The following is a 17,242-nucleotide window of genomic DNA, read 5'->3' on the forward strand; positions in this document are numbered from 1 at the left end:
ACAACAGTGACAAAAGTGTAGGCCAGGCCTTTGAGTGGAAACCCCTCTTTCTGCTCAATGCGTGCTTCATTGAATCAATTAATAAACTTCATTGAAAAGGAACCAAGATTTTATTTTTTTTGTGGTGGGGGCAGTAGTGGGGGGGGGGGTGAAGTTGGTCAGTGTCATGCTTGACTGGGTGTGAGTTGGGGGAAGGGGGATGAGACTGAATAGAATCTTCAGGGAATTCATTATACAATCTGCATAAGAAAGCTGGTTTTATTTTTACTAGGTGCCTGTCTGTTGAATGTGCTCAGAGATCCTAATATTGTCAGAAACATAGGGCCCGCCTATGCACAGACTGTCTCCACTGTTTCAGTTCCTTTCCCCTATTTCATGCCATCACCTTCTTCAGTGGCCACTCCACTGCTCTCTCAGCACGGTTATTACCCAACCTTTTCCAGAACTGGAAACTGCCTGTTGCACTAATGGTGAAGGTCAATTTATAAGGAAATAGAGGGAACCTATTTTTCCTCCATTTGACTCAATCACTTTTTACCCAGAAATGATAACTTGTGCTTGCTTACCATCTGGTCACCACACAAGACATTCTCACTCCCTTCAGAGGAAGCCGTAGATGGGATCTTGTGGCTAGAACATTCATCACCGGGATATCACAGCTGGTTCCAGCCAGACCTATGGGCACTTTGCAGCCAGAAAAACAATGGATGTCCTTTGAGAGACAGAGATTCACATTTTCCCTTCACTTTGAGAGAGGGTGGTGGTAAGTCATTATCATTAAACAGTCCTGAGTTAGTCACAGAGCTACAGAGTGATAGCGCACATGCCAACCATTAAGTGCCCATTTACAGTATACTCTGTGCACTAATCTTCAAAAGGCAGTGCCTCAAGAAGGCAGCATCCATCTTGAAGGACCCTCACCATCCAAGACATGATTTCTTCTCATTACTCCCATCAGGGAGGAGGTACAGCAGCCTCAAGATTGAACAGTCCACGAACACCACCATACTACTTTGCACTATTTACTGTACTTACTTTTTAAAATATTCCTTATTGTGACTCACAGTAATTTTTATGTATTATACTGCAGTGCTGCCACAAAATGACCAATTTTACAACCTATGGCAGTGATGATAAGCCTGATTCTGATTCTGATCCTGATCCTAACCCCATTTTCCAGCACTTGCTCCATAGCCTTCCAGGCTTTGGTAGCTCAGTGCATGTCCAGATACTTTCTAAATATTATGGGAGTACCTGCCACCACCACTCACTCAGACAAAGTATTCCACATTCCAACCACCATCTGAGAGAAAATATTTTTTTCTCAAATCACCTCTAAGTTCCTCACACTTCCCCTAAACATATCTCCTCTATTTGTAGACACTTCTACTATGGGGAAAAGCTTCCTACTGTCATATCCACCACATCCATTTGCTTCATATTTGTGCACGTCTGTATCACGTCCCTCTGCTGTCCGAGGAAATGAAATGTTGCCTGTTCTGTTTCTGTACGTTCCATCCCAAGCAACAACCTGGCAATTTTCTTCTGTACCCTCTCCATGTCCTTATTTGGTGACCAGAAATGCACACAGTATTCCCGATGAATTAGCTGGGGATAGATGGAATATCATAACTAGAGCTTCTCGGTCCATGTGACCCAAATACAAAAATGGACCAAAAGCTTTCCTGGTAATCCAGCTGAACATACAAAACACATGTCCCAGTAATCAATGCACCCCAGAGCAAGATCATTCTAGGGCTGAACAGTTAGGTGGACAAAAACTAAACGTAAACACAGCATGCAAAATGCAAACCAATTCCGTGAACAGATGGAAGTGGTGGGTGACTTTGGGGTTTTGAAAGTTGCATTTATATAACTTCTTTAACATAATAAAATATACTTAAGGTATCTGATTAAATAAAATCTGGCATTGAACCCCATAAGATGGAGGCTATAACCTTGGTCAAAAAGCTAAAGGATAGCATGGTGATACATCATTAGTATTGTTGTCTCTCAGCTGCAGAGACCTGGGTTTGATCCTGACCTCAGATCTTACCCAAGTGGAGTTTGCTCCAGACCCTCCAGCTTCCTCCCACATTTCAAAGGCATGCTGGTGGGTAGGTCAATTATCACTGTGAATTGCCCTGATGGGGATGCAGCAGGGAAAGGGGATTAAATACAGAATTGGTGCTTGACAAAATGGATGTGATGGGCTGAAAGGCCTGCTTTCACATTGAATTTCAAAGCAGAAAGAAGTAGGAAAACTTCTGAATAAATAAGTCCAGAAATTTGTGCTTAGTCAACAGAAGGTCTGGTCACCAATGGAGAGATGATGAAAATGATATATGCAAGATCCAAAACTCATATAATCCAGAGATGTTGGAAGACTGGAGGAGGCTACAGTGGTAGAAAGGAGAAGCATGTGAATGAACTTGAAAATTAAAGGTAAGGCTAGTGACAGGCCAAGAGATATCCCTATCTGCGATCACTGTGTGACCTGAAATACTTTGGCATTAACTTATCTTGGCATAGTATAAAAAACGTTTCAGTTTTCCATCTGTAATGAACCAGAAAGAGCGTATAGAATTACATTATAATTACGTTGTTTCACCTAGTTTTAAAATTCATTCATGAACTCATCCCTGGTGTTTCTTAAGCATCCAGAGCACCACAGCTTTTGAACACATTACTCTCTTTTACGTAACAAGGATAAGAGATAAAATTTATTGTCTCTGAAAGCATTTCTTCCAAACTTTGTATGCATATACTGCATAATCAATAATCAATTGTTATTTTAAACTCACCAACAAACAGAAAATATGACAGGAGAGATTGCATAAGACTGACTGAAACTGCAAATGGTCATTGCTAGTAACATTATGTAATCTAAATTGACTTAGTCCTCAAGATTTCACACAAAAAATATCTCCAGCTCTCTGAATCCCTCCCTGTTTCTCCAGTTAGGCCCAATCACCTTGGAATCCAGGTTATTTCTAGAGGTCTTGCTTCGCACAACTTCAGCCTTGGCAGTGATCTACTCTGTGACTCTTGACCCTTGACATTGAGTCTGTTACTGCAAAATAGTGACAGGTATTTCACCCACCCAAACTCACAGTTATTTCTCTGTGAATAAACCTTGGTATTGCAGAAAGTCTCATCTTCTGCCTGTCAGAATCAGGAAATGTCCTGACCCTGCAGCAGAGGAGGACTTCATTAGATAATAAAATTGTGGGGACATAAAACACAATATTTCCATACTGATTCCTGTCTTTTCCGTAGGTTTCGACCTTAATTTGTGCTTGGTTAAACTATTGCCAAATGCCAATCTCCACTTGTAAGTCTTGACAGCAAATATAGTGAGTGACTAGATACAGACAATACCGGGATCTAATCTGATCATACCCAAAAATATCTAGAACCAACTGGAGCCAGTGGCTGTGATCAAGAATCAATAATTTTGCCTTTTCATTCCAGCTGAAAGTTACTTTTGGAAGCTTTTATGTCATTAATTGGAATTTCTCTGTTACATTTTCTCAGATCATAAGCAGTAGAAATGACTGATGCAATTTAATGTTCTGCACAATGTTGTTGTTCATTAATTGCACCTTTACAAGTTGTCACTTTTGTGACAATGCTGGAATGGATGCAAAGAAAGGCTAGTGGCACAGAAACTGCAAGAACAAAATTTCCCTTCATTTCAGAGAAAACGTTACAATTTCTATCTAAAAATAATTTACTCAACGGACGATACACTCAAAGGGTTAAAGAAGTAAAACAACAACATTCTTCCTGTTTGAGCAGGGGTCACATCAACCAATCACAAATGTCTCCTCACGTACTCAGGGAATTCAGCTAACCCCTTTACGAATGTACAGAGCAAGTACTTCCATGTAAAAGCATCAGCACGTTCCACCAACAGACAACAACCAAAGGATGGGTTGGGACTGCTAACCACCACTGTAAAAACATATAGAGGCATAGAGTCATCAGTCCTATTATTAAAGCTATAGAATGCTGAACTGATTCCAACCATGAACTCCTAATGTCCAATACCTTGCAGTGGATCCTGTTACACAAACCCGATCGCAGAACTGAATTCCATAATAAACATTAAACCCCATCTGCAGACTGGCTGAAGCCAACAGCCTAAACCGTGTGTAAACTAGAAGATGATTAGAGAGCAGATGGGCAGCACACAGCCACGGTGCCAGAAACACTAGCTGCCCTACAGGTGACAGCACAAAAAGCTGTATCGTGTTTCCTTCTTACCTTCATCACGTTTCCTTTTGGCCTCACCATTTGATCGTGGAATGCCCAGAATCCCGTTGATGGAGTACGATCCCACTGGATCATTGGATGCCGAGGATACAGGTGGGGAGTTTGTGCTGGGGACTGAAAGGAATCAATTATTTTTTTTTTTACAGTTGTTTTTTTCCCAGATTAACTTGCTATGTTCTACAACCTGGTAAAGAAACCCAAGCATGTAATGGTGATAAAAGAGAATAAACTATTTTCTATTTAACTCATAAACCAAGGTGTTAATCAGCTTGAAACATCACCAAATATGGCTTCCTGATGTAACAAATCAGGGAGTTGAGGTTACATTCTTTGTGCTGAATTAACTGATGGAAAATTGTGCAACTCAGAGTGTTGTCTAGGTTTGTAAGGCGGGCTGGGAAGATGGGGTTGGGGCAGGTTGGTGGTTGCCCAGTCCTGATCATTATCCAGTGACCTCTGCTAGAAAATGCATAGAGGTGAGTTCTGAACATGGATTGACATGGATTTAGGTCTAATACCTTATATAGGGATGAAGAGTTGGTCAATACTCACTGTCAAAACTCAGACATGAATAAAAACCACTTGGGCAAAGTACTGGAGACAAGCTGGTTCCTCAGTGATCTCCAGCCTAGTAAGATGAAGTATCTGGTGGGAATGGGGAGAGAAAATTATAAAGAAGTAAAATAGTAACTTGGAAGGAGACAATCCCAGGTGGAACAATGAATCTCTGACAAAAATGATGGAAAAGAATATAATTATTGAACAGAGTAGGGGGTAAGGCAAATTACGTGGTACTTGGTTTCAGAAAAATGACTGGCTTGGTACTATGCAGTGATCCTTCATACAAGGACATTAAAAGAAGCAGAGTGCATTAAGGTCATCATCCTCTATTCATGGGTCAAGCAATTTTCTTTCTGTCCCTCAGCAGCTGCAGTCACATGAGCATTGAAAGGTCTGTCTTATGCAGCCACACTTACTTCAAAGTTCAAAGTAAATTTATTATCAAAGTACATATACGTCACCATATACAACTGTGAGATTCATTTTCTTGTGGGCAATCACAGTAAATACAGGAAACACAATAGAATCAGTAAAAGACCACACCAAACAAGATGGAAAGTAATCAATGTGCAAAGAAAAACAACAAACTGTGCAAATATAAACAGAAAGAAAAAATAATAACACAAAGTAAATAAGCAAAAAAAATTGAGAACATGACACAAAGAGTCCTTGCAAGTGAGCCTGTAGGTTGTGAGAGTGGTTCGATAGTGGGGTGTGTGAAGCTGAATGAAGTTATCCCCTCTGGTTTGAGAGGCTGATGTTGAGGAGTAATAACTGTTCCTGAACTTGGTGGTATGGATCCTGAGGCTCCTGTGCCTTCTTCCTGATGGCAGCAGTGAGAAGAGAGCATTGCCAGAATGGTCGGGGACCTTGATGATGGATGCTGCTTTCTTGCGACATCACTCCTTGCAGATGTGCTCAGTGGTGGAGAGGGTGTTATCTGTGATGAACTGGGCCATGTCCACTACTCTTTGTAGGCTTTTTTGTACTAGGGCATTGTTGTTTCCGTACCAGGCCATGATGCAACTAGACAATATACTCTACACCGCACATCTATAGAAGTTTGCCAAAGTTTTAGATGACATGCCAACTTTTTGCAAACTTCTGAGAAAGTAGAGGGATTGCCATACTTACTTCAGAATTGAATGTACATGCAGAGCCCAAGACAGGTCTTCTGAAATGGTAACACCAGGAATTTAAAGTTGCTGATCCTCACCACCTCTGATCCCCCGATGGGACTGGCTCATGGACCTCCATTTTCCTCCTCCTGAAGTCAATAATCAGCTCCTTGATCTTCCTGACAAAGGTTGTAGTTGTGGCACCACTCATTGGTGTTGTCGGCAAACTTAAATATGACACTGGAGCCGTGCTTAGCCTCACAGTCATAAGTATAAAGCAAGTAGAGAAGGGCGCTAAGCACACAGCCTTGGAATGCTTAGAGAGATTGTGGAGGAGATGCTGTTGCCAAACTGAAGTGACTGGGGTCTGCAAGTGAGGAAATCGAGGATTCAGTTGTACAAGGAGGTATTGAGGCCTTGGACTTGAAGCATATTGATTAGTTTTGAAGAGATACTACTGAACGCCAAATTATTTTCAATGAACAGCATCCTGACCTCTTTCCTCTCCAGATGTTCCAGGATGGAGTGAAGAAGCAATGAAATGGCATCTGCAGTTGACCTGTAGTAACTGTAGGCAAATTGAAGTGGATCCAAGTCACTTCTCAGTCAGGTGTTGACATGTTTCATCACCACCCTCTCAAAGCACTTCATCACAGTGGATGTAAATGCTACTGGACAATAGTCATTGAGACAGGTTATCACATTCTTCTTAGGTACCAGTGTAATTGAAGGTTGTATGATAATCAGCACTAAGTGGCTGTATACTAGGACCAGACAGGTGTCTGACCTCCTTTGTTCTAAGTGAGTCTGCCAATAAGCTCAACTCAGGACAGACAGTAAACCTTGATGGCTCAGTGTTCTGACTGGCAGCATAGCAATCTGAGCAGCCGTAAACCAACATTCACCCAGCTAATACTCATTCCAAAGCTCAAATGCCCATCCTTAGAAATTTAGAGAACTGCCCGAGTTGCCCAATTTTCTATCAGTTAACTCAGCACAGAGAATGGAACCTCAGTTCTCTGACTTGTTACATCAGGGATCATCCTACCCTTTTGGCAATAATTGAAAGATATCTGGCTATGTTTCTTGCTGATTAGTGCCTTAAACACTTAGTTCAACTTCTCAAACTGCCAGGGAACTGCCAGTATACATAAAACTAACTTTAGACAAAAGAAAGGCATGGGCAAAATGGAAATTGGAGAAAATTGCACTACAGGAAGTCTCCTTTAACAGATGAGACCAGAACTGTGCTGAAATCTACAGTGAATACCATTGTTTCCTATCAATCTTCACACATTGGTTCAGTGCAAGAAGCTTCAGCCTAGCTTCATGATTTTGAAAGTTTAAATGATATCACACAGTGGAACCACACTCAACAGTCTAAACATATGATACAATAGTTTGAAAAACAACAATTGAAAAATTACTTATGATATATTATTTGGCAACGTTTGACATAAACCTAAGTGGGACCATACTGTTATAAACAGAAGATATGGGATAATGTCACATACCTGAAGTTAGGTCACAGATCAGCCATCATTTTGACTGCTGGTACAAACTCAAGGAACCAAATATCTCTTGTCCCTATACCTCCTAATTAGAATGTGTGTGGAACTATGTAATGTTATAAACATGAAATATACAGTGTCTGCTAACTGATTACTAAATCATCCCCGCCCTCTCTCTTTCTCACTCACTGCCTATTCCCAACAGATATGAGTCTACTGAAATAATTTTGCCTACACTTTTGCTCAAAGTCCCTCAACAACTACCTATTGGAGTCAAATTCTGAAGGTTCATCAAAAACAATGGAGATAGTGGACTAAAGTTGGAGATAATGTGATCAAGTGTAGCTCAGCCAGGAAGAGCAACCCAAAAGCATAAGACAGTCATTTGCTTCCTGTCTGTTCCCACATATGTGAGCCAAGGTTAGCACAGAAGCGTCTGTTCCTAGTCTGAGGCAGGACTCCAATAGGATGATCAGGAGATATCAGACCACTGCCCCAAAAGGTAAAGGTTCGAAGACCTGAAATATTAGTTGTTTCTCTTTCCACAGATGCTGTCTGACCTGCTGAGTATCTGCAGCATTTTCTGTTTTTTACATAATTATCCATTCGTCTGATTTCTCCTGAGCTGCCCTGACCCCATTCAATCTTGCCAAGTTCACATTGAGCATGCTGTTGCCAAACTCATTAGATTACTTCATTGGGAAACACTTTGCACAAAATAGAAATCAAAGAGATAGACTATGTGTGTGTGTTTGTGTGTGTGTGTGTGTGTATGTAATGTATATATTATACATATATCTTGTCTGCGCCACACAAATCATTTTACACAATATGACGGATAATAGTAGTCAAAAGGATGAGAGGAACAATCAGCCACCTGTCTTCAGTTACAAGCTGTTCTTCTCCTGTACTATTCAAACAGATCTGTGTGATCTTGCCATCAGTAACTGCTCCATTTTAAGGGAGTGTATGCACAGCATCTCACTGTGTTGTAACTGTAAAATTACACCAATTACCCCAGCTAGGATAATCTATAAATCATCCCAGTAGGAGCACCATCTATGAAAACAGGTGCAAAGCAATTGAAGCCCACCCCCCAACTTTAACTTCTTTCGGCCCTCACTATGTTTATCAAGAATCACTCCCTACCCAGACAGTTAACTCCCACCATGCACTGGCTGTGTTGACTTCAAATTCCTTAATACTTGAGCAGTCTTCAAGGTATTGCCTGATGCGATCAGTACTGAGCTACGCAAGCTAGATGAAACAAGTACATTTATATCAAACAAGGCTGCAGAGAGATCCTATAATGTCCCCCATCATTCTTTGTTAAAAATCCCTGTCATAAGTATTAACTTTGGAGGTGGACGGGATGAAACTCAGTTGTGGCAACCTTCATGACTGGAAAGCCTGATGACACAATGCTCAGGGTCTTATTTAAGTTGACAAGCAGGAGATGTAGAGGGCTTCACACACTAAAGAATCACAGAATTATAGAATTTCAGAATATCAAAACCCAGTTGACCCATTTATTAGGTACCTCCTCTGCCTAATACAGTGGCCACTGAATGCATGTTCATTGTCTTCTACTGCTGTAGCCCATCCACTTCAACATTTGACATGTTGTGCATTCAGAGGTGTTCTTCTGCCCATGTGTCCCATTATAACGTATGGTTATCCTAGTTACCATTACATCCTTGTCAGCTTGAACCAATCTGGCCATTCTCCTCTGACCTCTCTCATTAGCAAGATGTTCTTGCCAACAGAACTGCTGCTCACTGTATACTTACATTTTCACATCACTATCTGTAAACTCCACAGACGGTTATGTGTGAAAATCCCAGGAGATCAGCAATTTCTGAGACACTCAAACTGCCCCATCTGGCACCACAAATTATTCCATGGTCAAAGTCACTTAGATCACATTTCCTCTCCATTCTGATGTTTGGTCTGAACAACAGCTAAACTTTTTCATGTTTGGCTAAATAGATATTTGCATTAAGGAGCAGCTGTACAGGTGTATCTAATAAACTGGCCACTTTTTCCTTTTTCCAGCATAATAGTGAGTTACTTTATACATTTGCTATTGAATCTGAAACCAAGGCAGCTCATGTCATACCAGAACAACCCAGTGTAACTTGGTATCTCCTTTCTTCTCAATTATCTTACCCAGTCTACTCTAAACCATTCCCCAGCCATGTTCTTTGTTAATTTCTCTATCAAAGCTCCATTCAAATTTTAAGATCATTTGAAGATGAATTTCCCCTGAACACTCTTTATTGTAAAGCTGAGACTGCCAACTTCACCATTCTCTCCTTGGAATTGATTTCCTTCATAGACTGGTAAATCTGGTCTGCGCTCTCTAATATTAATTACTGGTATGTTACCAAGGCACAGCCAACACTTTTGGAGGTCGAGGAAGGACCTGTCCCAAAGCTGGCATTGGCAATAGTAACATTACCAGACCAGAGGGGTAATTCTACTGTTAAAACGCAGATGCCACTCCTCATCATTACTAAAACAACGTTATATCAGAGGGCTAATTTTTACTGCACCTGGTTTTGTTGATTTAAAATTGTTAAATCAAACAGATGGCTGCAATTGGTGTTGAAATAAGATGGTCTCAGAGCCCAAATTAAAAGATTACAAATAATGATTATTTGGCTCAATTATTACACTTAAATTGGGAGTTTTTTAAATATTCTAAATGTAGGATAGTTGGGAATGAATTGCACTTTCAATTTAAGATCTGGTCTTTCGTCTTTTGACTTTTTCATTTGTATCCAAACAAAGAAGCACAGAGTGAATTTTTCTCTGCAGAAAATGAGCCCCATTTCCTAGTGATGGTGAAAATATAATAGAGACAACACTATTGTTTACTTTGAACTTCACAATGTTTGCATGTGTAAAAGACAGAAGATGCGCTCTAGGTATGGCATATACTGCTGGCAATTTAGAACACTCAGCAACATCTTCCCCTATAGATCATTGTAGTTGCAAGATTCACTAGAGAATCAAGCCACAACAGCCTGTAATACAAAGTGTGCTATCCAGCTTGAGCTTTACTGAAAGATGGGTAGAATTAGCAGAGAAAAGGGTTGACATCCATATATGAGTCAAAATCTAACAGCAGTTCCAATCCATTGTCCAGACCTCTTGTATTTTACACAGGGTTGCATATTTTGCACAGACTATTAACTTAAGATTCTGAATTCTGTTTTAGAAATTATGGAAGTACCCAAAGTGCCAAAATTCTTCTGTTAAATAGCTTCACTTCACAGTGATGTTCTTGGGAGCTCCTGGGAAAAGTTCTCACTACATTTACACTCCATTGCAATTTATTAAAGGTAAAACAGTACATAGAGCATTTCATAAATACACTTTGTTTCAATGACCACAATTAACTTACACTTATATTTGAAATGTAAAGTCAATGACCAGTCTTTAAGTGCATTCTGTTTCCTCAAGGCAGGTGGTATTCTTAATAAAATTAAGTTAGGGCTGTTTTATTTTCTACAGAATATATATTTTCAAATAGGTATCTATGTTTGCATAATTCATATTGGCAAATCTATACATCTTTGATCATATTATATCTATTTTAAAAGACTGGGTGAATTAGAGTGATGGATTAGGGATAAAACTACAGAATCATGAATCATATTATGAAAACACCATGGTCCTTATGCATGTAATGGACTTTTACACATGCTAATCAGATAATCCCACACTGCCACTCCCCTCCCCGTTACCCTAAGAATTTTACCTTTCAGATATGTACCTAATACCCTCATCTGATTGGTTTAACATTCCAGATCACACCACTGTGTTATGCTCCTGATTCTTTACAGTATGATTGTAATTCTGAATCCTCTGGTCACCACGATCTTCTGTTGAAAATACCACCTTCTTATTCGCTGTATTAAAACCCTTCGTGAATTTAAAGACTCCTATATAACTGCCTCTTAACTTTACATACCCAATTGGAGGTGAGGGATGGAAATATGTTTTCTCTCGTTTCTTTGAGTACTTGAAGCCTTTAATCCCGGTGTCATTCCAGTAAATGTCTTCTACACCCTCACTGCTTTAATGCCTTGGGGGAAGGTGCCCAATTAAGAACATGCCGCCCAAATCTGCTTTGCATTTTTGGTAAACATAAACAGCTGAGTCTTAAATTTCGATCTGTATTTGTGAAAGGGTTAAATATGTTCCATGTGTAATAATTAGCTGTCCTCCCCGGACTGCTCTTTCTTACCTATTGTGTGGCCTGGTGCAGTGACTGCGGTCCCGGGTCCATCCGGTGAGGGATGGAAAGGCTGCTGCACTTTGGTCCGAATGATCCTGCAAACAAACCATGAAATCACATCAATTCACCTCAATGATCAGGGCGACTGACTCTACCTGGCCACGGCTAATCTAGTTGTCGAGCGTGTAAGTAGCCAAAGCTCCCCAGGCAGAACTCCCAGAATCAAAACTGCGTCAGGCGCCTGGTATTGGTAAAAGGATGTGATTTAATTGATCTGAGACTCGAGAAAAGTTGGGAATTAGTTGCAAGCGAAGTAATGCAAATAGAAAGCTATAAATTATATGTGACAGGAATGCAATAGTGCTGTAATGCTGCTTGGAAGCCTTGTCCTATCACAGGATAGCCTGTACTAATGACACTTTGAAAGGGGTTCACTACCAATGAATATTAAATTGCTAATGTGTGGGCTTGAGTCTTTCACGTCAACCTCTGAGCAGCGACTAACTGGGGGATATGGTACCTGCTTGTGAATTATCACACGTGCATTTTTTTCCCAGCGTCAATTTATATCAGCAATACGTTTGACAGAAACAAATAGTTTCTATGGAGATTATTGAAACTAATTTTGTTGGAGACTATTGATAAGGAACCGGGGAAAGAGGGGGAAAAAGGTGTACATTTTGTTACCATCCTTAGAATCATTGGGACTTATAAATTAATTATCGCAGGGGACACGCTGATGTTCTGTAAAATAATATCCTACCCATTGTACTGGCCTTTTGCTTGACTATTATTCTCTCCACAGCTTTAGTCTCTTTTGATACTTTCTCTCCTCCCGAGTCTATCGAGGAGCACCTGGGCAAGGGCCCGGTTCTCCGGCCAAGTGTTCAGTCCTTTATGAGGGCCACTCATCGCTTCTCCGCCGCCGCGTGCCGAGCCTTGTCCACATCCAACGGTGGGATCAAGACTAGAGCTTAAAGTATATTTTCCTCTTCTAAGGACAAGTGCCTAAGGCCATGGCTGACCCCGTACCCCGAGTTCCCTCTCTTGATTTCCATCCGCTAACTCTCTACAAGGGTTAACGACCCCTTCGCTATTGGTTTCCACAGACCCCTTCATCAACTGAATGGTGGGGACGGATCACTTTAAATATATTCTTCCAAACAGTTTCCTCTACACTATTTTAAAGCTGATTTTTCCCCCTCCGTGTTATTGCGTGACCTCTAACACCTGGGATCCCCTAGTAGGAGTTCATATAAAAACAATCAATATACATCAAACACTCATTGATTTTAATGGCCACAAATTCGCCCACAATCTCCCTAGTAATGTCCTTGGGGCTACACGACAAAAGCTACAGGACTTATCAAAAAAAAGTATCAATATTTTATTTGGATTTTCAAATTCCTCCATAACTATTATTTGACCTATTGACTCGCGCCAACTACATAAATTCACCGACTTTATTCGGAATCCATGTCCTGGATATTGAATAAGCAATTTAGAAGGGTGAATTAATGAGTTGACCGTTGTGGAAAATTCCCTGAAGAAATATTAAAATTGCTTGGAGTCGGAATCAATAGCATCGAAAAAAAAGGACTTGTTTTTTTTTAATGGCCACCAGCCGCTTGGTTCTAATTCCTGACTGCAGAGCAACAGCAGAATGAAGCCTTGTCTAGTTGTAATCTTTAAAAATTCACGCAAGGAGAACGTTTAACTACAATGTGTACTTGCCAATGTAATGATCTGAGATAATCGTTGTATATTGAATTAAAACCCAACACTGCAAAGCAACGCCCTTTCATTAAGGCGAAAAAAATACATTTAATTGTATTGCTGTATTCTAATCTTTTGTATAAACACCAGCCCCCGCAGCCAACTTGATTTCTTTCAAAACCACTCCAATTTAATTGAAGCTGAAAAGTTTTACAAACGCTCTCTAATGCGATTAATCCCCACTTAGAATGTATCATTCACATTTGTTAGAAGGCTGTTGGAGTCGCCTTTAAGCGACTTCGTGCATGAAATGATTTTTCTTTCCCAATCTTTCTTTAAAAACACACACACTGAAATTTCTCGTGAATCGCTGCCCCCGATCTCCAAAAATCTCATTAAAATGTAATGCTGATGGCAGCTGTAGACGAAGCAAAGTTCATTTCTGCAACCCAGCTTGTGCGATCTCACTTTCTTCCGTACTTGCAGCAAGCATACACCACCCCCCCCGACCCCGTTCTCCGTAAACCTCTCTTCCACACACACACCTTGTTACGCCAGAAAGAACAGTTATTTTTTTAAACTTGTATTTCCAACTGGCTTTTCCCTTGTATTTAGCACATCAAATCGCGATGGTTTTCATCGTTTGAAATTGAATGAGAAGATAAATATAGCGTCCTTCTATATGGTTTGTGGGGAACTAGCGAGTAGTTCGTGAGTGACGGGGAGGGGGGGAGGAGAGAACCCACAAAACTCGGAAGAGTCAATGTTGGAGATTCGGTTGGTTCAGAGAGGGAGAAGGATTAGATTTCACTAAACACCGAAGAAAGGCAATTCCAATCTAAAACAAGAGCAGACATCCAAATAGTATCGTTGAGCTGTTCTTTCAAACACCTGTTAAGCACTTGAAGAAGTGACACAGACGGGAAAACGCACACATTTTCCCTTGCTTTCTGACAAAAAAAAACGATCTATTGAATCTAATCACAAATCGATACTTGATTGTCAGTGTATGAAGTGTGCACGTGTAAATTTTATTTTACAATTGTTTGATGTGCCAAATACTGGGAGAGTTAAAAGAATGCAGAAGCGATCCGGCAGCATTCTGTGAAATATTTTATATATCTTTATCCCCTTTCCTTCCCACTTTTACAAGAGTGAAATCGGATACAGGGGACAATTTATTTGTCCAGTCTGTACTCCCGAGAGTCTGGGGGGGGGGGTTGACACACAAACACACACACCACACACACACACACACACACACACACACACACACACACACAGACACACAAAAACATAAACATTCTATTGTTGCCTTATAGTGGCTCGTGTCAAACGCGTTAACGCACTCTCAGGCGTTAAAGGCACAATATAAACTCAATTTACTGATGTAAGAGTGTGGCATTGCCAGTCCAGGGATTTTTATTTTTGCTAAATCTGTACAATGTACACGATGGGCAATTCGCTTAAACCGCCTTTACCATTTAATCTTGGCTTCAGTGAACAATAAGGGCAATTCTTTGAGGTGTTTGCAGATTAACAAAAGGAGAGATATCGTAAATGAGGCAGTGGGAATGAGTGGACTCCGTGTCCAAAATCTTTTTCCCAATCCTGCTGCACGGATTGAAAGCGTTATCAATAATTAATTAAGCCTTTCGATACTTGTCCGGATTCCTTAGTTATGAATACCGTCGGAAATGGGTTCGGGCTTTCTCACACATCATGCTTCAGTATCTGATATTCAGTTGGGGGCAATACGAGGCCGGGTTTAGGAACTTTGAAATCAAAGTCAGGATCATAAAACTTGTCGGTCTATATCTTTATTCTCAGAAACTGTTTTATTGAAGAAGCCTCCGAGGAAAGATTTACTGAGTTTTAGCGTCGAAATAGATCAATTTGGTCGGAATGAAAGGATTATTTCAGTGGACATGTAGAAACGCGGTCGTGAAGCTTTCAGCGAACTTCAGACAAAGTGGACCTTCTGAACATCAGCCTTTCCCTTTGCCGTTTAAAAAAAAACAAAATCTTTGTTTTCTTCTCAGGTCCGCTATTTCGGCCGGGGAACAATATTGTTTTACGGTGATGTGAAACAGAGAGAGAAGAAACAAATGGAGAATGGGACGGAACAGTGAGGAAGTAGAGGGCTGGGGTGGGTGGTGAAGAGAAGTGAAAGAGGAGCGAGGAGGGGTAAGAACAGCGGGTGTAAGGTGGGCAGGCAGAGATGGCAGGCAGGTACACAGATCACGTCGTCTAGGGGACTGCTTTGCACAGATCAGTTTCTCAACTGTACAGTAAATCTTAATCATATAAAACAAATATTAATAAATGGACCGATATTACCGGGCACGCTCGTGAAACCAGTCTCTGTAAATTTTTATCATAGATTTCTTTGCCCTGACAGTGGATTACTTCGAAATTCTTTTGTCTGGCGCTAACCCTTCCCATGTTCCCTAAACCTATGTCGACCGACCAACCTGCCTATTTGTGTGTAAACTGCCCCCCTCCCCCGGGGTTGCTGAGAGGGGACCCGTTCCCAGCACTTGAAATATTAGCTACAGAAAGTACCAGCCACCGGCCAGCTTGCAATCTTTAAATCAATGTCCTGAAAGACCCTCCTTAATAGTTTACATTTCCACCAATTTGCAATTATATTAAACGACCAAAAGGCCATTGCATCCGGGTCTTATTCGCTTTGCTTTCATTGATAGTCCTTTATAATTCCCCACGGTCCCAGGTGAGATTAAGAGGAAACCACATTCGTGGTGGTTAGTGTGTTTTGATTAGGATTCCATGCTAAGAATTACATGCTATCGTCGATAATTATAAAAATTTCGCGATTACTCTGATTGCTAAATAAATTAGATGGAGAGATTCTGTCTTTCAACCGCTTAGTTCATTTGAAAACCCCGTTGCGTTTGGAACTATTATCTTTAAACAACATATTCAGCTTCTGCCGAATATATCAGTGGAAAATTAATTGCCGTCTGTATTGTACAACAAACATTTCATTTGTTTATCTGCACAGTGTCAGGCATTTCCTCAGCTCCGGTCTTTTTGATTGTCCCTCCCCCTCATTTCGTTCTGTTTATGTTTAATGTTCATATATTTACAAGAAAGCTCGATTTAAGGAATTTTAATTTATGTCACCTAAAATGCATATTTAATATCACACCCATTTTCGGACTAATTCAATGTGTACATTTGACTGGTACCTTCTACAAGAAATACACCCAAATGGTTTTGGCTAAAAACTAGATATAGTTACCAGCTTTTATTTTGTATTCATTTATGCATCTGTTCTTTTAGCCTTTTAACTAAAATAAATCATTTTTGCGTTTTAGAGGAGGATGCACCGGGATTCGCCAGCTTTTATTTTGTATTCATTTATGCATCTGTTCTTTTAGCCTTTTAACTAAAATAAATCATTTTTGCGTTTTAGAGGAGGATGCACCGGGATTCGCCGCTGTACCTGTTGATGGAGCTGACACTGGGCACACTGTCGTTGTCACAGATTCCCTCAGCCAACAGCCGGTCTCGGATCTCCCAGGCGAACATTGTAGGGTTCTGGCGTTTATACTCGGCGATTTTATCCACTACTTTCGGGGTCGCAACTTTGGGTTTAGAGCCCCCAATGACTCCGGGTTTGATGCTGCCCGTCTCGTAGTATCTGATAGGTGACAAGAGCCAGAGAAACGAAAAAAGATAACAAGTAAAACTTCAGCAAAAAAAATGTGCTTTCATCACCTCGCTAGTGCACCGTTGAAACAAGCAGCAAGGAGGTGTATTAGACCCTCCTTTTGTATAACTATACA

General features: G+C 40.6%; 1 protein-coding gene across 11 annotated transcripts in view; it reads right to left on the reverse strand.

The window, feature by feature from the left end:
• LOC140212033 (paired box protein Pax-2-like) overlaps positions 1-17,242 on the reverse strand; it is a 366,737-nt gene that overhangs the window by 333,644 nt on the left and 15,851 nt on the right. For all 11 annotated transcript variants that reach the window (XM_072282452.1, XM_072282456.1, XM_072282451.1 and 8 more), the window contains 3 exons: positions 16,900-17,097; positions 11,724-11,809; positions 4,270-4,392 (listed from right to left, as the gene is read on the reverse strand). In XM_072282452.1, the coding sequence (XP_072138553.1) occupies positions 4,270-4,392; positions 11,724-11,809; positions 16,900-17,097 (407 nt within the window). The remainder of the gene's footprint in view (positions 1-4,269; positions 4,393-11,723; positions 11,810-16,899; positions 17,098-17,242) is intronic.

Source organism: Mobula birostris, chromosome 18, assembly GCF_030028105.1.
Source record: "Mobula birostris isolate sMobBir1 chromosome 18, sMobBir1.hap1, whole genome shotgun sequence".
NCBI classification, from domain to species: domain Eukaryota; kingdom Metazoa; phylum Chordata; class Chondrichthyes; order Myliobatiformes; family Myliobatidae; genus Mobula; species Mobula birostris.